Source organism: Uloborus diversus, chromosome 6 (assembly GCF_026930045.1).
Source record: "Uloborus diversus isolate 005 chromosome 6, Udiv.v.3.1, whole genome shotgun sequence".
Classification (NCBI taxonomy): domain Eukaryota; kingdom Metazoa; phylum Arthropoda; class Arachnida; order Araneae; family Uloboridae; genus Uloborus; species Uloborus diversus.
The window spans coordinates 164,496,792-164,518,325 of NC_072736.1; the positions used below are offsets into that span (position 1 = coordinate 164,496,792).

The 21,534-nt window shown below is 36.6% G+C and overlaps 1 protein-coding gene across 1 annotated transcript in view; it reads left to right on the forward strand.

Annotated features, from left to right (window-relative positions):
• The window catches only part of LOC129223933 (organic cation transporter protein-like), a 115,363-nt gene that overhangs the window by 19,982 nt on the left and 73,847 nt on the right, over window positions 1-21,534 (forward strand). The window contains exons 2-3 of the mRNA XM_054858313.1: window positions 9,086-9,189; window positions 15,590-15,744. Coding sequence (XP_054714288.1) covers window positions 9,086-9,189; window positions 15,590-15,744 — 259 coding nt within the window. The remainder of the gene's footprint in view (window positions 1-9,085; window positions 9,190-15,589; window positions 15,745-21,534) is intronic.

The following is a 21,534-nucleotide window of genomic DNA, read 5'->3' on the forward strand; positions in this document are numbered from 1 at the left end:
CTATCTAAACGAAAAACTCACTATATTAACAAAATATTTACAACTTAGAATAACAAATTTACAAATCGGACTCCATAAAAGATCATTCTTCCATGTTCCATCAATTCTATTTATTTTATTTCGCGCTGGCGTTGATCGTCTGCTACGATTAACGCCCGCTGTTGCTAGGATATCCACCAGTCACATGGTTTGGTTTATGGGCAGCAAAAGGGTTGCCATAGCTCGGTCTACTCTTATTATTAGTCTATGATTCCCACGGGATATGAGCGCAGGTAAAGCGGTCTCATTGCAAAGGCCCTAGTTTCTCTGTAACGAGGATCCAAAGATGCTAGTTTGGCCGCAGATTTGCAATGGCGTTTCCGTTGGAATTTCAGAATTCGACACTATGTTCGATCTTGCACTACCTTTGGCATTTTGTGTTGGTAAATTGAGTATAAGAGAGAACACGTATTTATTTATGGGCATTATGTAAGCTATTTGAAAAGTCGAAACGATATTGTATTTTTGTGTTTTTGTGTGCCATGTGCAATAAATCAAAGCTTTTTCTCTTCTCCCATTTTTTGCTTATTAATGTGGGATATCTTAGGTAGATGATAAATATCCAGTTAAAGTAAATGTTTTTATTCGCAACTCTCCAGAGCTCGAATACGCTACCTTGCGTTGATTAACAATACTAAAGAAAAAGGTAAAACATTCCATTCCACGTGTTTTCTTTGGGGTAAATTACAGGCTTCGGAAAATTTGGGAGGGGGGGGTAATGTAATTTTAGAAGAATAGGAAAGAAAGCTTCTCACAAGAACGATGAAAAATTACTGTCATTCAACAAGCGTCAAAGAAATTTATAAGTTACGGCATTTGTTTGGGTTACTTTTTTCATCCGCCATTAGACAGTGACTGCAACTCCCCCTATAGTTTATTGGAGTTGCGAATTAGCAAACGATAAATACTTTTTACCAGCAAACGATTAATATAAAACGAAAATAATTAGTTTCATTTACAAACGATAAATATCCTGTAACTATGTTATTTTAGCATTCAAGATATTGAAATTAAAAGCAGTAGCCAATTTGAATTTGAGAACCGCTTATTAAACATTAATATTCAACGTAATTAATTCAAAGGTAAGCATGATTCATGCTGCAGTACAATAGCAGAAAAGGCGATAAAAATTGTAATTTTAAAGCAAACTCCATTGCATTTCTGGGTCCAAATTATCAACTTTGGACCCTCGTTGCAGCCGAACTAGGGCCTATGCAGTCAAACCGCTATACCTGGGCTCATATCTAGTGAGAATTGACCTATATCTAGAATTTTGTCCAAATACGTGACCCTCAAGGTCGTGCCGTTTGGTAGTTAGTATTTCTGCTTCGTGTTCTTGTTTTTTATTATTATTATTTTTTTTTGAGCAATCACAATTGCTTATTGTTCTCACTTGACTGTTTTGATGTCCTATCATTTTATTTTCTCACCGCCACACTCCGCAGCATCACCGTCGACCGGGTCCTCACGATGCTGCTCCTATAGCGAAAGCCGTCTCCAGGTTGCATCCATGTCCTACACACACGCGCATACATACACAACTACACACACACGCACGCACACACAAACACATTCACACACATACACCTACACACATACACAAACACCTATACACACGCATACATACAGACACCTACACGTACACACACACATACACACAACTACCCACACATTCATGCCTGCACACAGACACAAACACATACGCCTACACACACATCCACCCCCCCCCACACACACACACATTCATACACACAACTACCCACACACTTATGCCAGCACACAGACCAAACACACATGCCTACACACACATACACATACCCCCTACACACAAACATACATACCCCCACACACAAACACACACGCCTACATACACACACTCGTGATTGCGAAAAACATAATTTGAATTCAAGATGCCAAAAATTCAAATTAATATAATTTTTTTTTTAATTACATTAACATCACAATTTGTCTGAAGCGTACATTTTACCCTGAAGATGAATGGGACATTTACCTCTTTGGTTAATTTCTTAAATCACTGCTAGGTGGCGTATTCAAGCTGTAGAACTGCTAATGATACCCTCTGTCTCAGTTTCGCGTTTGGCTCTGATGAAGTTTCTTATTTAAATATTAAATCAACACTATAAAAATCGTCTGCAACAAAGTCGTTTTTAATCGTCTGCGAAATAAGCAAATAGTTGATAATGGAACTCTTTTTATTGAATAAAAACATTTAACTACCGTTGCATGTTGTGTATGAAATTTATTGCATCGAAGTTCTCCAAAAAGGTATTTTTGACTTAATCTAAAACAGTTATTTCATTTAAATCTATGTACCAATAACACGTACATATTTCATGAATTTAAAGCCGTTTTGTATCGGAATCTTCGTTATTTATTTCCCGTATATATTTTGAAATATATTCTCCGATGAAAATGTTTTGCAATTACTACCACGCTAAAAAGATATAAGCTTTTAAAAGGAATTGATTGAGAAAACTGAGAATTGCTTTAAAACGTTTTCTAAGTTAATTTCAATCAATCGAATTGCAAAATAGATGCATATAATTTAAAGTTCTGAAATAGAAAGTTATAAAATAGAGATGTTTTGACAAATCGGTTGACATTGAAAGTTTTCGACACAGTTTCAGATTCAGTTTTAAGTAAACGTGAGACTAATAAGATGCGTGTTCTTTTCTGTAGAATAAAAACCTATTGGTGATTTAATCAGTTTTAATTAAATGTAATTTAAAAAATTGTGCCGTTTTTCAGATTGCACCAGCAAATGTTAACAAAAATCGAATGTACATTTGAGCGTTCTAAAACCACGGGTGCCCTTCTGGTGACTAGGGTGGGGGGTAGGTCATGGCGCAATTTGCATCACATAAATTTTTAGGGGTCTTTTTTCTTTCTTTTTTTTTGGGGGGGGGGAGCCCTCGCTCTTGGGCGAAGGTATGTAGTGACTGTGCGTCCTAGCTTTTTTTTGGAAGGGGAGGGGATAGGCACCTTTTCCAAAGCCAAAAATTATACGATAAAATGTTGTCTAAGGCGATCGAAAATCACCTGATAAAAGCAGAATGTATAGAAACATTTTAAGGGATAATTTAGAAATTTACGCAAAAGGTAAAAATTTACAATGAAGGTTTTCGAATGTTCTCTTAATACTGTATTTTTCAACAATCAATAAGTGCAAATACATTTTTGATAGTTGGCTAGGCGACTCAGTTTGATAGGTTTTTTAAACCTAGAATAAGAAAACAAAACGAACAAAAAAGAAAAAAACAAGAAGAAACGTTTTAATGTCAGGAAGCATAGCAAAAGTAAGTGTGATACTTTGAAAGTAATTTTGTAATATTTGAACTCTCACAATACGATGGCGTTTAATACCAAATCATGGCTGAAACGAACATTTTGTTCGTTAAGTTTGGTTTGCCATCTAATTACATTAAAAATTTCACGTACAATACGTTCATTAAATTGAAAGTCTCGGCTAAGACAAACAAAAATTTCTGATCTCTTTACTTGTTGAATACTGTAATTTTCTTTTTTTTTTTTAGAAATTATTCATCATTTTCTTAGGTTGTAGATGTGCCATTGTGTATCGAGAAGAAAATATTAAGCATTTTGCATAGAAAATAAAACCTGTACATTTGTTTATTTGTGCACATATAAATTTACTAAAACTGTTCATCTTCAATTGTGGATAACAACTTATTCCGCAATTGTTGATGATCATCTTCCTTTTTCAACATTTTCTAAAAACATTCATTTATAAGAAATAAGTGATTTTTTTTTTTTTTTGAATGTACTAATAGTTAGATTACAATGTGTGTATTTGTAGTTACATTTTTTAAACGTAGGTTAGCATTTTTGAGCAATCACGATTGCTTATTGTTCTCACTTGACTGTTTTGATGCCCTTTGATTTTATTTTCCCACCGCCACCCTCCACACCATCACCGTCGACCGGCTCCTCACGATGCTGCACCCATAGCGAAAGCCGTCTCCGGGTTGCATCCATGTCCTACACACACGCGCATACATACACAACTACACACGCACACATACACACACACACATACACGCACACACACATACACACACGCATACATACTGACACCTACACATACACACACACAAAAACATACACACATACATATACACAACTACTCACACATTCATGCATACATACAGACACCTACACATACAGACACCTACGCATACACACACACAAAAACATACACACATACATATACACAACTACTCACACATTCATGCATACATACAGACAGCTACACATTCATGCCTGCACACAGACACAAACACATATGCCTACACACACATACACATACCCCCACACACACATTCATACACACAGCTACCCACACACTTATGCCAGTACGCAAACACAAACACACATGCACAAACATACACATACCCCTACACACAAACACACATACCCTCCCACACACAAACACACACGCCTACATACACACACTCGTGATTTCGAAAAACATAATTTGCATTCAAGATGTCAAAATTCAAATTAATTAATTTTTTTTTCGTTTTTCCACAGTATGACTTATTCAAGGTTGTTAAGAATCTAATATGAGCAAATTCGTGACATTTCGAATTAACCTAGTTCAGCTGTATTTGTGTATTTGCTTTCAAACTTGTGAGGCATAAAAGGTCTCAACCGATTTACCCTCATTACATGTTTCAAAAATTAAGTAAAAGAAATGATTTATGCTCTGGTTTCCCTTCAAACCTCGTGCTAATCTTTCGCCTTTTACTAAAGAAAAGAAATGATTTTTTGAAATGTTTTGTGCACTGTTTATTCAGCAATAAGTAATTTATTTTCAACGATAAATAATATTGTCCACTTTTTTTCTTAAATTTAGCAAATTTTTTATTCTTAAAAAAAAATATCCTAACACTTTTTAATTTTTGCACATATTTTAAAAAATTATAACGGTTTCAACAAATTTGTGCAGCTATTTGCTTATATATACTCACTGCCAAAAGTTAAGCATGGAAGAAAAATGTTAATTTCCAGCAGCCTACCTGAATTGGGAACAGTGACAAATGTCGCAATTGCGAGGATCCTCCCAACATAGGGCACCCAAAAAGGACCTGTCTGTAAAATCCTAATTTTAAGAGTGACAGACAAAGTAGCCCCACAAATTCATCCGAGCCCCCAAATCCATTAATCAAATCCTGTTGGAAAGGGGGCAATTTAAAAAATCTGCACCGATCCGTGCTTAAACTTGTGAGTACGAAAAAGTAACTCAAAGATATCAAAATCGAGTAAAGAAATTAATAAGAGAGATAAATTATATTGTGTAAGTAAGACATAAATTACGAAATTTCCAAACTTCTTTTTAAAACAGAGCGAAATATTTTTTTCTTCATCGAATATATATCTGATATTCAAGCTACTGCACGAATCAAAAATAAAAACGAAACTCCGAGAGAGTGAATTTCAATAGGGATATTAGTCCAAGACAGGACCGGATTTGGAAGTGTGGAGGCCCCGGGGCAACGAAGGAGTGGAGGCCCCTAATCAGGGTTCGAAAAGATCATCATATTTTCGAAAATATCCTATACCTTGATATATATCAGGATATTTTGATATATATGTATATTTGTACATATCCGATATTTTCGACCCGTGAAACTTAGGATATTTTGCAAAAATTTTATTGTGGGGGGCCCCTTTGTTGTGGAGGCCCCGGGGCAGTAGCCCGGCCTGCCCTCCCCTAAATCCGGCCCTGGTCCAAGAGAGTTTCCGAAAAAATATCTAATCCCAAATACTTTGTACAACTATTTGGGATTGAAAAGAATGAAAGTTCCAACTTGGTTTAAATTTGGAGCGAAAGAGTTTTCCCACGAGTTGTTGAAATTCAAGCGATTGCGCTAATCCTCATATATACTATAGCGAATGATCGAGTAACGCTCCTGACTTCAAAAACAATGAAACTCGCGCCACTTCATGATAATTTGATAATATGTTTTGGTAATGTTTAACATGCAGGGAAATGCTTTATTGTGACAGGGCTGAACTGGATCCGGCCACAACTGCTTTACTGGTAAAACTCATTTTAGGAGAATGAAGAAACGAAAAAGTGGTCAACAATGAACGCTATCTACTAGATTTTAGGGTTAAACCACTGGAGTTACGGTTAAAATTTAAACTATCAAAATATCACCAACCGGTAATTGCTGCGTTAAAATGTAGAAGAGTAGAAACAATTTTCAACCGTCATACCTCGACGGACGACTTTCTAGTCAAAAACAAGGACGGATACAAGGGAAGGGCGATGGGGCGATCGCCCCCCCCCCCTCGGGCCGAGGAGATACAGGAACTTTTTTGAGGTATATTTTCGATATTAAAGTTCTAAAACCGCAATTTTACATAATATTCGACGGTGTTAGAAGAAAGGGAGCTCTTCCCGGAATTTTTCCAGAATTGAAGTCTTCAAAACGAAATCGTAGCCCTTCTCTTATTACTTTGGGGATAGGTACAAGGACATTCTATATGATTTTTTGTTCCAAAATCTCGATTTCAGACGATCTTAGATGATATTAGAGACAGGTTCAAAGGATCACCCTGAATATTTTTCGAAAAAAAAAAAAAAAACACACACACACACACAGACAGAGGTAGAACACTTTTGAATGCATTAGGGTAAGCGATGGGGTTCAGTACACTCCTTCGAAAGTTTTTAGAAGTTGAAGTTAAAAAGAGTAAAAAACAACCGTCCCCTCCTTGAACATTTTCTGGATCCGCCCTTAGTCAAAAATAGAAACTAAACTCCAAGAGAATGAAGGGATATTAGACCAAGAGAGTTTCTGAAATAATTTATAATACCAAACATTTTGTACAACGATTTGGGCTTGAAAAGAATGAAAGTTTTTAACTTCTTTCAAGTTCAGAGCGAAAGAGTTTTTCCACGAGTTGTTGAAATTCAAGCGATTGCACCAATAAAAAAATAAAACCGAAACTCAAAAAGAGTGAAGTACAATAGGGAAACTCGTACGAAGGAGATTGTAAAAGAACATTCCATCCCAAACAGTTTGTGCAAGATATAAAAAATAAACTGTTTATTTATTTATTTTTAATTTAGAGCGAAAGATTTCCCCCACGAATGACTGAAATTCAAGTGATTGTACGAACCAAAAAATTAAAAACAAAACTCAAAGAGAGTGAAGTTCAATAAGGAGATTAGTACGAAAGAGATTCCAAAAGATTTAAAAAGCAATATTTCATACAATTATTTTGGATTGAAAGTTTTAGAACCCTCAAATTCAGAAAGAATGGAAGATTTTTCACATGAATTATTGAAATTCAAACGATTGCATGAATAAAAAAATGTAAGCAAAACTCAAAAAGAGTGAAATTCAATAGGGAAATTAGTCCGACAGTTATTCTAAAAGAACATTTGATTCCAAACACCTTGCAGGACTAAAAAAAAAAATAAAATAAATAAAGTTTTAAAGTACTTTTAAATTTAGAACGAAAGATTTTTTTCCCACGAGTGAATGAAATTCAAGCGATTGCACGAACCAAAAAACTAAAAACGAAACTCAAAGAGAGTGAAGTTCGGTAGGGAAATTAGTACGTAAGAGACTCCAAAAAGAACATTCAATCTCGAAGGAAGAACAATCGGTCGTTTTATGTGTCAAATTCGGTTCTTTTTCGAACACCTTGTCATTGAATTGTTCGTGTTACTGATCTTTGACTTTTCGAACCTGTCCCAGCTTCTTGAAAAAGAGGCCACGCATGCTTTTGCTGCTTGAGACATAATCGTACACAAGAAATGAGTTTCTGAACATCGTTTTACGTAGCTGGATGCTTTGATGTTTCATTTTTAAGAAAGTCGTGTTTTTGTTTCAGCGGCTGCTGAATTGATGTTCTTAAACAATTGAGCAGAGACTAATGATGTTCGGAAAGGAAAAAATGTGTATATCCGTATCCTCTTTTTTTGCATTGTAGTATGCGTATTGCAATTCTCAATTTGAGAAAAGCACTGTTGAGCAATAATGCACAAGTGTTGCAGTATGTGTGCGTGATTCTTTCAATTTATTTTATAGACCTAATAGTTATGTGGTCGGTCGTTAAGCTGTTTATGACAGGTGTAGGAGGTTGGAAAAAGAAATGGAGATGTTTCCTTCAGTCAAAAGTACTACTTTTCGTCACTGAAACATGGGCGCCCATATGCAAAATTGTAAGGGGGGGGGGGTTCAGATATTTTAAGCATGGTTTAGCAGGATATTTTCCCCATAGAAGCAGATTTCAGGGCAGATTAGAGTCATTAAGATTTGACATTTTTAATAACTTATTCATTAATGGCTGGAGAACAAATGTTTTTACATTTTTAAAAAGAAAAAAGTACTAAAAGCAAGGAAGTTGTAATTTCAAAGGGGGGGGCTCGAGCCCCCCTTGCCCCCCTATATGGGCGCCCTTGCACTGAAATTGATAGAATAAGCGAAAATAGAAAAACATGAAGTCGGAAAATACTTTTAATTTTCCCAACATTTAATTTTTAATTATTTTTTTTAAATGTCAGATTTGTAAAACAAGATGTTTCACCGTGTGACGTCACAAGTTAGGAAATCCTTCTTGAATCGGAGTGCGTGGTCTTCTTTTCTGGTAAGATGTCGCCTTTTGGTGATTTTTCCCTGCGAGCAATTATTAGCGGAACAAGAATTGTTAGTTAAATAAAATATTCAGTTGGCGAAGTTTGGCAATGTCCTGAAACTTTGTTCAGGTATTCACTTGTGACCTCAGCAGCGAAAATGAAAACGACGACTGAATGTCTTTCAAAATTATTTTTAAGAGAGAAAATAAATGAAAATTAAGAAAAAAGAAATGTTTTTGACAGAAAAAAAAAAAACGTTTTGAAAAATGGGAAATAACTCAATTCCTTCCCCCTCAAATCTCATATCCGAAATTGTGCTTATTAAATAGTGCTTATTTTTCATTACGTTGAAAATGTGTTCAGTGATATAATTAAATATTGAAAAAAAAATCTCATTTTCTGTTCCAGTGGGACATGGTTTGTTCAGATGGCCATTACACAAGCTTTGTTCTGACTTTGTATAACGTTGGAAGTATTATTGGAACTCCAATATATGGCTTGCTGTCTGACAGGTAATTTAATCTGTGTGAATCTCTGTTTGTTGTACATTCAAGCAGTGCGTTTGAAAAGGTCAATCATAACAGCAAGTTTTAAATTGTACGGATTCAAGCAAAAACTCAAGGACAGATGGACCTGATACTTGATTAGAAACAGAAGCTGATTTCTTGAGGGGGGGGGGGCAATTGAACGATTTTCTCGTTAAGCATGACTGCTCTATCACAAAAAGTAATGCAAGGATTCAAGCAAAATTGGTATGCAAGCAGGGGCCGGCTCTAGTAGTTTTGCCGCCCTAGGCGAAATTGACAAGTGCCGCCCCCCATTGAATAATAATGATAATAATAATAATATAAAATAATAAGATATTAATAAAATAAAAATAATAGTAAAGCGCTTAAAATTAAAGTGAGTTTTTACTTAAAAATTCCAAAGTGGGTTTTGCATATCCAAGCACTGGTACCCACTTTAAATTATCTTTTTTAGCATAAAAGTAGTGTATCTTATGGCACTGAAACATATTAATATTTTCAAAATATTTTTAAATCACGCAATTTGCCGGCTTTAAAATTAAATTAAATTTCTTGTTAGATTCCGAACTATGTCTTCAATATCCAAGCACTGGTGCACACTCTAAATGATATTTTTTAAGCATTGAAGCTGTGAATCTTATATCGCTGAAACAGATATTCATACTTAAAAAAAAATTACTTCATCTTCGAAATTTGCCGCCCCTAAAATCTGCCGCCCTAGGACGCTTACCCCCAGGAGCCGGGCCTGTATGCAAGTGAACTTTCATTGGGAACAATTTGCAGTGAATCACTTCAACGAATGTTTTTTTTTTCCTGCAAAGCCTAACTATTGTAGTTCAACAAGGAATGAGATAATTTTGGCTTTAAATGGAGAAAAGTACATATTTAGACAACAATAGGTACAAGTTTCCCACACACCACTCGTTTCACCTTTTTGTCTCTCCCCCTCCCTCTTTTTAGCTGTTATGTCATTCCAAAGTGGGAGAATCCTGTTTGAAATTGAAGCACCCTTTTTCAAACTCCTAGAATTGTGTATTTGCCAATTCAAAGCGACCTGTTCGGTGCTGCAGTTATCAATGCATCAAATTCATAACTCATAGCGCTCTGCTTTGCCACGCGACCCTGGGAGAAAGCTATTGTCCGTTTTTCACAAGAAGGCACTTGACTCCTCAATCGTCACGTGGTGTCAGATGATTCTATTTCGCTGTTTTCGGCAGAAGGTATACTCGGATCATAGCATTTTGTTGCAAAAGCGGCAGTTTTTAAAATGTAAGAACAACTAAAATGCCAACAAACAAGTGAAGCAAGTGATGTAAAGGGCACTAAGACTTTTTCGCACATTAAAATGCACGCCCAAGTTCAGGCTTTCTGGTTGTCTCCTTTAGAAGCGCGTGGATTGCGTACCGATCATCCCCATGTAAAATGGAACTCTGCGTTGGAGGGGGTGTGGCGAAGTGCCTTCTCCTGAAAAACGGACAATATCCATCACATGCGGTGGCATTCTAGCTCTGCTGATCTTAATCCTGTAAAAGGTGTATGGGGCATGCACTTGAGTTGACCTGTCCCCATTCATCACCCATCATGAGCTGTTCCAGAAATTAAAACTGTTGTCTGCAAGAATTCAAACTCCTTGCGATGCGCAGATAACTGATAAATGCCCATCGAGTTAAAATAGAATTTACCATCAGTATCTGCCTATGTGGCGCGTAGTATTGCTGATAAAATTAAACCGGCATAAGTTAGTTAATATTGGACCATGGCCCCACTTAATAACCACTAATGGCCGTGACAATCGCTGAATCTCATGGCAACAAAGAGGGCGTTACGGGGAATCCCTCTTTCCATTACGTTGCCATTGGTTGGTGGATGCTAGGGTTCCGTTCAGCGTCTCTTGCGGTCAAAATGGGCAACGTCCAATCAAAAATAAACAAACTTTGAAACGTTGACATTGATTGGTGAATGCATGAGATGCACCGGTTTAACACAGATAAGCCATAAATTGTCAAAACCCGTTAAGCGTCAGTGCCACCTAGTGGACTTAGAATGGTTGGACATAGGAAGACTTAAACAACTGTTTTTTCAAAATCTAATATTTATCAGACACATCAAAACTTAAACAAAGCTGATGAGATTAGGGTGGCACTAATTAGCGAAATTCAAATTTACGCTTGCGAAATAAAAACAAAAGGTATTTAAGTTCAGAAATGAGGCAGTGAGAATCAAAGGGATGTAAGTGGACATTTTCAAGTTTTGATTAAAACGCATTTAAAGTTCCGGTCCTAGGTAGGATTTCATTGAGGTTTTTTAAATCATGCTGTATAGCAGCAACTACCAGTGCTACTAGTACCATCTCTTGCTCCAAGACAGAGGAGAGGTTCCTCTACCATGTGTACTGGTTATCTCCAAATTTTTAATTTTGGCACTTACATCCCTTTGCTTCTCACTGCCTCAAATGTATTCTGAACAGAGATTTTTTTTTTTTTTTTTAACGTAGATATCAATAAAAAAAAGAAGTTGGTGAACCTGTGAAACTACTTTCACTTGGGTCCATGGTGCTGAAGCAATCTGCTGATAAGCAGTGTTTTGGACAGCGTAAACTATCTTAAAAAAAACTCTGAGCATTCTATCAGAAACCGTAATTTAACTGCAAATATTTTTATTAAACCAATACTAAATTATTTTTTGAACCAAGAACCGTTAGATGGACCAAGTTAATTCCGTCAAAAATAACGTTCCCAACGGCAAAAACATACATAAAAATAGAGCATCAACAAGCTCTGTATCTAACTAGTTTGATTCTTGTGTAGGAGAGAGTACTTGATGTACCTTGGGACACTGCTAATTTCTAAGAATCTATCTTTAGCAGCCATGTTTTTGTGATCTCTAACTGTAACCTTCACCACCAAATGGGGCTATTGTAAAAATCAGCCTCAAATGAGTAAAATTGACGATTTTGTGCGAGAAAGAAAATTTTATGACTCCAAAGCAAATATTTTCATTTTTTTTTATTTCATTTTCTGTCTTTGTATTTGTTCAGCTAATCAACTGAATTTTATTTTGTTATAAAAGAGAAGTTGTTTAAAACATTTTGGTTATGAGAAAATAATGATAGTGCATCTAGATTGACCACCATTTTTGTTTTTCTTAAACAACGTGGCGATTGTACCTTGGGCCAGCCAAACATATTGTACCTTAGGACAGTTTCCAAGATAACATATTTAATGTTAGATAATAATTCATAATTCATTCTTCATGATTTATTATTCCTTATTCATGATTTAATTATAATTGCCATGAAAATATATATTGTAACGGATTCGGCGCGACTTCCACTTTCTTGAAATGAAGACACAGTTCTTGATAAAAACACAGGAGCTTTATTTACACTATGTACAGGAGAAATCGTTAACAACTGCTAAATTAATCATCAGCAATTAAGCAAATATCACTCAACACCGTAAACTTAACGGTTACACACGTATTTACTTCCAAATACGAAAACAACACAGCGAAATGCCTCGCTATAAACAGAGCAAATACGCTCTCAGTTCGAAATCTCAATCGAAACTAAACTCTTTATCCAGCGTAACGGTTTATATACACACCGAAAGAAATCTCTCAAATATTCCAAACGCTTCTGGAAAATAGTAGACCGTTATCAAATTTTATCAATGAACAAAAAAAGAAATAGGGGGATCGTATACTTTAGCCATATGTTAAGGGGTTGTATATTCATTACGGGAAACTATTTACAGGTTACGTTACTACAATAATTACTATTTACAGGATTTGTAACATTATATATATATATATATATATATATATATATATATATATATATATATATATATATATATATATATATATATATATATATATATATATATATATTTTGGTGCGAAATTGGTTGAAGTATATGGCTGTTTCCTGAGTCGTGAAGATTTCCTATCGTACAACAGGATGTGTCCCAACGTACAATAGGATGTTGTACCTTGGGACAGCTTGGAACTATTAGTTTAAATGGCTGGCAGTATTTTATTTTCAAACTGTCTGAATTAAAAAAATATATATATTACAAAGAAATATGTTGGGGTTCAAATTATTGACGTTAAAAATTAAAATATAAAAAATATCCTAAGGTACAACACTCTCCCATGCACTTCCGTCCCAGATAAAATCCAACAGCCATTTTGAAACTCTTCATTTCATCACAATAGCCCATTAAACTATCACCTAGTCTAACTGCGCTGTAAATGCTCTGATGCAATAATGTTTCCTTTTTTCCAAATTACATTTTCCTTGAAAAAGTGTGAAGCAAAATCTCTGGCTTCTACATGAAATTACCAATAATCAATATTTTCAATCTCATCAAATTAAATCAAATCAATCATGTCCCGTTTTAATGTCTTAATTTGCATCGGAGTCCACTGAAATCAAACTAATGTAACTACTGCTTTTTTTTTTCAGTGAATTTCAGAATATTTACATATGTTGCAATTTTAAAAAAACATTAGAGTACCCTAACTTTTTTTTTTTTTTTTTTTTGAATTAAGTCTTTGCTTTCCTAATTATTCCGCCTGACTACTGTTGGCCCTCGACAAAATACAAAAATCAGTTATATTATAGATATAGTGCGGCTCTGGTTAGTTGTGGTATGGCCTTATAACTGGGATGAACTAAAAGCGGGAATAGAATATTTTATTTTGCAATAGGTAGGATCAGCGAGGATGCTCAAGCAGTTTAGTTTTTACTGCTCACGCGATCTCACCGATCATACTTACTACAAAATAAATTATCCCGTTTCCGCTCCCAGTTCATCCGCCCCCTCTCCATGGTCAAGCTTTACATGCCGCTTGCAAAACTCTACTTTTTCTTGTTTCCAATCGGTTTTGAGTAGACTCGTTCGAAAACAAATGCCAACAACCCTGAGCTGGACTATAATTCTCGTATAGTGTAGAAATCTACACTTGCAATGAAATAAGCCATCATTGTAAAATTTGCATCAAAAGTCCAAAATTTACAGGTGCGTAAAGTAGTAGAGGGTTAAAGAAGGCAACTGCCCTCCTCCCGATTTAGAGAAATGTGATGTATTTACTATGTGTGATGTGTAATGTGTGTGTAAGTTAATAATGTGTGTGATTTATATTGTTTTTTTAAATATAATATGCTATATGAAATACACCGCCAGCTCAGTCATTCCAGCCGATGACAACAGTTTCGTGCTTGAATGACTAAGTTGGCGGTGTATTTCATGTATTTCTGCCTTAGCCCTGGCTATAGGGCAGTAATTTACTGAAAATACCTGCCTTGCCATCAATCTTCGAGTTGAACCAAACCATTGCTTCGGTCACTCGTCTAGTCAGTGCTAGTTCCATATTAGCTACCAGTTTATTTGGTACTCTTGGCTTCCTTAAGAGGTTTTTCCACCTCCAGCTCAGTCACTTCCTAAGCCGGGCTGATGAGTGCTAATAAGCACGAAACTGCAGTCCTCGGCTGGAAATGACTGAGCTGGCGGTGTATTTCATGTATTTCTGCCTTAGCCCTGGCTATAGGGCGGTAATTTCCTAAGGGACCAAAAATTTTTGACCACTTATGCGGAGTGACTACTTATGTGGAGTGGGAAATTAAGGAAGAAAAAAAAAAAGCCTTACAAATATTCATGAATAGCAGTAGAATTCGGTGAGAAAAACAATAGCTTATGTAATCAATGTCTATAAATTAGTGGAAATATTAAAAAGGGGGAAAATACTAATGATAGCTACTTTGTTTCATTTTCTCTTACTTATACATTACTAAATAACACAACTTATTTAGTTACAGTACATTAATACAATCCTTCAATGTTGACTCATGAGGTTGTTGCTTACGGAAAAGAATGATCTCTTCTAACATACATCAAGCTTTAAATTCTGTGTTTGTAGTTCCTTGAACGGATGTTAAATACTGACTAACTTTCTCCGGGTATTAGATTTTGTATGTCTTGCTGAAAGGAGTTTGATTCATACTCTTGGCACTCGGCAGAGTCACAGCAAGAAGTATGCTTTGAACGACCAGAACCGAGGATCGAGATTTCAAGGAGAAATGACTATCGAACAGCCTTTCAACTAAGTCCGACACTATTTTATGAGATCCGATAAGGAAAAGGAATTTTAGAAAACAATTTTTGAGTGACTAGTTAACCGGGTAAAATTAAATTTGGTCACCAGTAAAGGAGGATCATTTTACATTACTGTGAATGAGACCTTTTCGGGACCAAAGAAAAACGACCACTTAAACGGAGTGACCACTTAACCGGTCGACTACTTATTGAGGTTTCACTGTACTATATTCCGTACCCTTTCGCGCGTGGAAATCCAATGAAATGAAATTCATTTATTTCTTCCAGAATAGGCAGGAAGCTAGTGTTCTTCATCACCATTGTAGTAACTGCAGTCACCGCGATTTCATCTGTGCTCATGACCGACTTCACAGCATTTGTAGTCATCAAAACCATCAACGGGAGTCTCATGCCCTCCGTGTTCCAGCTTCCATACATCATTAGTAAGTGCTTTGTTTTCGTTGGTTGATGAACACAGTAGATTCCCGGTGGTCCGCCATAAAAGGGCCTGCAGATAAGCTAAATTGTTGAATAATAGATATAGGGCTACATTAAGCCATGGGCATCCGGAGCACTGGCCCAGGGCACCAACATCTGGGGGCACCAAATCTGTAGCCAAAGTTTTTTTTTTTTTTAAATGGAGCAAATTCTAATTGCACCACAGCAAAAAGAAAAAACCCTAGAAAAAAATTCTACATATTTAAAATTATAACCTCTCCCAAAGCTACTAGATATTATATTTTATTGTATTTTAAATGTTATATTAAAGATATTTGATATTTATATCGTATTGCTACCTAGCAAACGTTTGACGACAGGGCATATTATACAGTTTTCGTAATTTATACTGCATTGTAAGACATTACCACATTTGTCGTGTTGCAGAAAATACTTAAGTATAAAAATATTTTATTAATATAAGTTGGGGGGAGGGGGCACCAAACAAAGTTCATGCCCAGTATCCTCAAAAGTCTTAGCCGGGGTCTGAGTAGATAGATTTGAGTTGATGAAAAATTTTAAAAAAATACTAAAATAAACATACGATTCAATTTATGGCCATTGATTTACATACAGAAAATTTAAATGGGGGAGTCTAGGATGAATGAAAATAATGTAATCTCACTTCTTTAATGTTAAGTTTTGCCCTCTCTAAAGCATCATAATGTCGACAATCTTGACTTCTTCTTGCTTCCCAGCGTATGTAATGGCTGATTCAAAAACTAGAACTCCTTCCTTCTGAAGGGGTTCAACACTCTGCGGTTCTTAGAACCGTGGTGGCTTGATCGGTAAGGCATCGGACTTGTGACCGGAGGGCATCGGGTTCGATCCTAGCTGGTCGAAAGATCCACCGTCGTCATTAATGGTGACTGGGGGACGTTAAATGTGCTCGTGGTCATCACAAAGTCCCCCAAGTGAAACGATACCTCCTAGTAAGTAACCAAGTGTTCACTGCTGGACCAGGGACTGCCCGGTTTCTGGTCTGGATCAAAAATTCGGAGCTGTCTTCAGGGTCCCATCCAACTAGTTAAACCATAAATAGTGGTAGGTACGGGGAACCCTGGAATGTGAAGTGAAATCTGAGGTTCTTCATCATCTTTAGGGATGTGTCGTTCAAGAACGAACGGGTCTAAATTAGTGATGGGCATAATCGAGATCTTTTGATAATCGAGATCTCGGGAATCGAGTACTTCTGATAATCGAGTGATTGATAATCGAGATCTTTTCAAGTCGATCACTCGAGTGATTGATAATCGAGATCTTTTGAATTCGAGAACTCGAGCGATTGACTTCTCGAGATCTTTGGAATCGAGTACTCGAGCGATTGACTTCTCGAGATCTTTGGAATCGAGTACTCGAGCGATTGACTTCTCGAGATCTTTTGAATCGAGTACTCGAGCAATGGACTTCTCGAGATGTTTTAAATCGAGATCTCGAGATGTTTTAAATCGAGATCTCGAGATGTTTTAAATCGAGATCTCGAGATGTTTTAAATCGAGATCTCGAGATGTTTTTAATCGAGATTTCGAGATGTTTCAAATCGAGATCTCGAGACGTTTAAATCGAGTACTCAAGTAGTTCATTTTCTGAGCTTTTCCAGAATTGAGTAGACTGCTACAGGGGCGCCCCACTATAAGGGGGAGGGGGCATGATGCGGCCTGCGCCATTGGCCGGTTTTTTCAGAGTGTTTTTTATCTCATTTTCGGGTGGGGTATGGGCATGGCGCAGCCTGCGCCATTAAAATTTTTAGGACTGGGTTTTTGAGAGGATTCTTTAAATCTTATTTTCGGGAGGGGTCGGGGGGTCCATGGCGCTGCCTGCGAAACCGAAATTTCTATAAAAGTGGTTTTTTGAGAGGGTTTTTTAAATCGCATTTTGGGAGGGGGGAGCTCTTTCTAGACGGATGCTCCGTAACATTTGAGAGGGTGCACCATCGCCCTGCGAAGGGGGGGGGGGGTGGATACCTTTGACTTTTGGAACAGTTGAATTCCCGAGTTGTATTGGCAGGGGTGCTCTTGAAATAGGAATGTGCCATCAAGCCTCTCATTTAGGGGTATAATAAGGGGCGAACCCTCCTGGCTTTTAGAAGTTATTGTACTCATATAAATGAAATTCTTACTCTTATTCGGCATAATATGCAACTCGTAGGATACTCTTTAATCCCTCCTCCTCTCTTGTAAAGTTCGAAATAACGGGCCTGCCCCTCTCCCCCAATTCCTTGAAAAAATCTAGTTTTTACGTTTCAGTGGGTCTAGTTTTTTTTTTTTTTTGTTGTTTTCCGATAAAATGAGCAGATACACCCTTGCCCCCCTACCCTCCGGAAAAGTTCGAAACGCAAGACTGTTTTAGGGGGGTCAATTTGATAGATTTTAGTCTTCATTTAAGGGTCGCAATCCTTGGGGGATGCTGGTTCGACGAGATTCCCTGTTAGCTTGTCAGAAACTAGGAGTTCGGCATTTGGGCGACTCGGCTCCGACTAGTATAAACTTTTATAGGTTTGTTGGTAGCGGCTAGAAAACTGGCAATGTGCCCTTGACTGTTGATAGCCCTCAGGGGACGCCCCGTAGCGATTGAGGTGGTATCACCCCCTCCCCCTTTCATTTCAATTTATGTAACGGATTGATTTCTCGATTTTTTTTTACATTCATTTTGAGTGATTTATTCGAACGGTCATGTATTTAAACTAATGATTCTCAGATATCACGTGGTTATTTCAAATGCTTTCGGGCACTCAAACACAAAGTTAATAATGTAAACAAGTAGGGGAATCGTTGCTCTCTCTGAGCAAAAGGACTCATTTATTCTTATTTATTGCTTTGCTTTTTTTATGTTCTTGTTATTAGTGGAATTATATTTATCTGACTGATACATGTGGAGGGCGGGTAAAATATTTCTGGCTGCGTTTTCCAGCAGATGAGGATTCCCGGCGCATTGAAAGTTATAAGTGTGGCTTGAATTGCATTGAAGTTCATGATTATTTTTTTTCTTTCTTGATTCGCTCTTTGTTATTTTTCTTTTTCATTCGCTGACTTGGGGGAAATATGTAATAACAGTATAAAAGTGTAGGGAGTAAAGTTGAAATATTTCTGAGTGCATTAAAAAGAAATATGGAAGTTTGTCGTGTGGAATTAATATTAGCTTCCACTCTTTGGCCCATTTTTTTAAAAATAAAAATAACATTTTATACAGATTTTTTTTTCTTTCAAATTCCATACGTAAGATATTTATGACTTTTGTGCGTAGCATTTATTTTCGCGTGCGTAGTTGAATTTAAATGTTTTTCTTGTTTTACTCGCTTCTGTTTAAATCATATTCCTTATATTTTCAATGTGATATTCCTTATATTTTCATAAATGTTGATTAGTATATTATTCACTCAACTTAAAAATTTGGAGTCAATTGATGTGCTGATTTTATGAGATTGAATAGTATCAATCGATATTGGTATTGAATAGTATCAATCGATTGAATAGTATCAACTTTACAATTGAATGATTATTGTAAATTTGAGGCAAAACTGGTGAAAATGCTTTGGCTCGCGACGGTCCATTTCGGAACTTAGTTTCATAGCTGCGCTTGATTTTCCGTGCGTTGGTCCTCAAAAAGGTTTAAATTGATTACCAACTTTCTCTAAAAAGCAGATTACGTATCCGGTTTTCAAATCATCCGAGACGCTCGATAACCGAACATTCGACAACAAGCAATATATTAAAGAAGGATCCCCCACGATTGAGAGGGCAGAGGGGGAGGGGGGGTTCATGGCGCAGTCCATGCCATTGAAGTTTTGAAGAGGGGGTTCTCCGTCGCATTTGAGACATGAATGTCATCGCCAGGGGGGAGGGGGGATGGGCACCACTGCATTTTAAACACATTGCGTTTAAACGTTTCACAAACGTTTTAACATGACTGTCACAGAGTTAACAATCGTTTTAAAACCTTTATCTCAACAAAGTGTGCTCTCTGAGTAACCCCATTCGGAAAAAAGTACTTGAGAAGCTATTATTTGATTCTGAAACTTTAGAGAATGACAGGGGTGTCCGTCCGTCCCTGTGAGCAATGGCACGCATCTTATGAAAATTTCTCCCTCCCCCTAAGAAACAATAATCCGAAAAAGAACCTAAGACCACCTTAAATTTTCAATTACACTACTGGTTACTTACTGGTTCAATATATTTTTAAGTTTAACAATTCTCAAGTTTAAACCTGCTAGTGTCGCCCAAAGACCCACCCATATTATCATTATCCCTCACTTTTTAATAAAAATTGTGCATATTTGATCTTAATAATTGTCAAGTTCAAAACAGTATGGAAAGCGTTTCTCTACCCTTTGTTTCAAGATTTCACTACCGGATCACTAAAGGGCCGGATACAGAAAACCATTTTTTGGGGGGAGAGGGGGCTCATGTTGAAGAAAGCCCCCACGCCCATGAACGAAATTCCCGTTTTTGGTACGAAAAATGTCTGAATCTGTTTGGGAGTCAATAAAAAGCACCAAATCGGTCAGGAATAAGGCACCTGATTGGCAATGAAACGAAGTAGTAGTTCAAATATTTACTTTGAAAAATAATTAATGAGCTGAAAAGATACTGTCATCGTTGACATTTTATGCATGAAGTGTTTGAACACAATGTGTACGGATACTGTTGTCGACGGTTTAGGGTGGGGGGGGACATGACCCCCATGATTTTCCCGTTGTATCCGCCACTCACACAACACATACACCTCCATAAATCCGCTCATATGATAATTAACAATTTTCGTTCGAAAAATATCGTTTGATTATTAAGGAATCTCTCAATAATCGAAAATTCGACGCCAAACATTCAACTATAAACCCATTCGAATAAAGCAAGCGAAAAGCATTCATTGTATTTTAAAATCATTCCAAATCTATCCATCCCAAGAGCGAAGGCGCACCACCTATGAAGCTCTTCCCCAAGAGCAATACCCCCAAATGAGACAAAATCCCCTATAAATTACAATCCCGCAGTTTGCGTCAAAACTCCCCCCCCCCTCCCCTCTTATTTGCACCCATAGGAAGGAATTACACAAGAAGTAAACCACTTGTTTTATTAAGGAATAAGTAAATACCTTAGTGCCGAGAAGTAACATGAAATAACAAACGTTTTGTGTCCCAAATATACAGAGTACTGCTGAAACGTGCTTTGGAGTTTTTAAGGTACCCTTTTTTGAACAAAATAGTAGGCTTTTGCGTGCAAGGAGCCATTCATTAGTTACGTAAGGATGATTTTGGCATTTTTTGATCCCCCTCCCACCATGTAAAAGTATGTAAGATTTTTCAAACTGGTCCCCCTATTCTTAGGTAAGATTGATTCCATTCCGTTTTTCAAAACAATAAAATAACGAATCTAACATCACTGGGAATCGAAATTAAATTCACTATTATTAAATTAATCCTTTTTGTGTAATGAAATATTTACTAAAAAATTGGAATCTAGACTGAATGTTTTTTTCGACATTTTTTTTTTTTTTTTTTTGTGTATGATGCGATAATTATTAAAAATAAAACATGCTATGCATAGTGCGATTCTTTTATCATGTTTTACACGGTTCATTCTTCGTAAAACAAATAAAAAACAGCTCATCCTAATAATTTTTTTATTTTCCAAACGCAAATAAAATATATAATTCCCGTCAAACCACTTGACTGCACAATTTCAAATGTAAAACATCAACTTGGAAAATATTGCGTGAGAATGGGTTTGAAGCCCCCT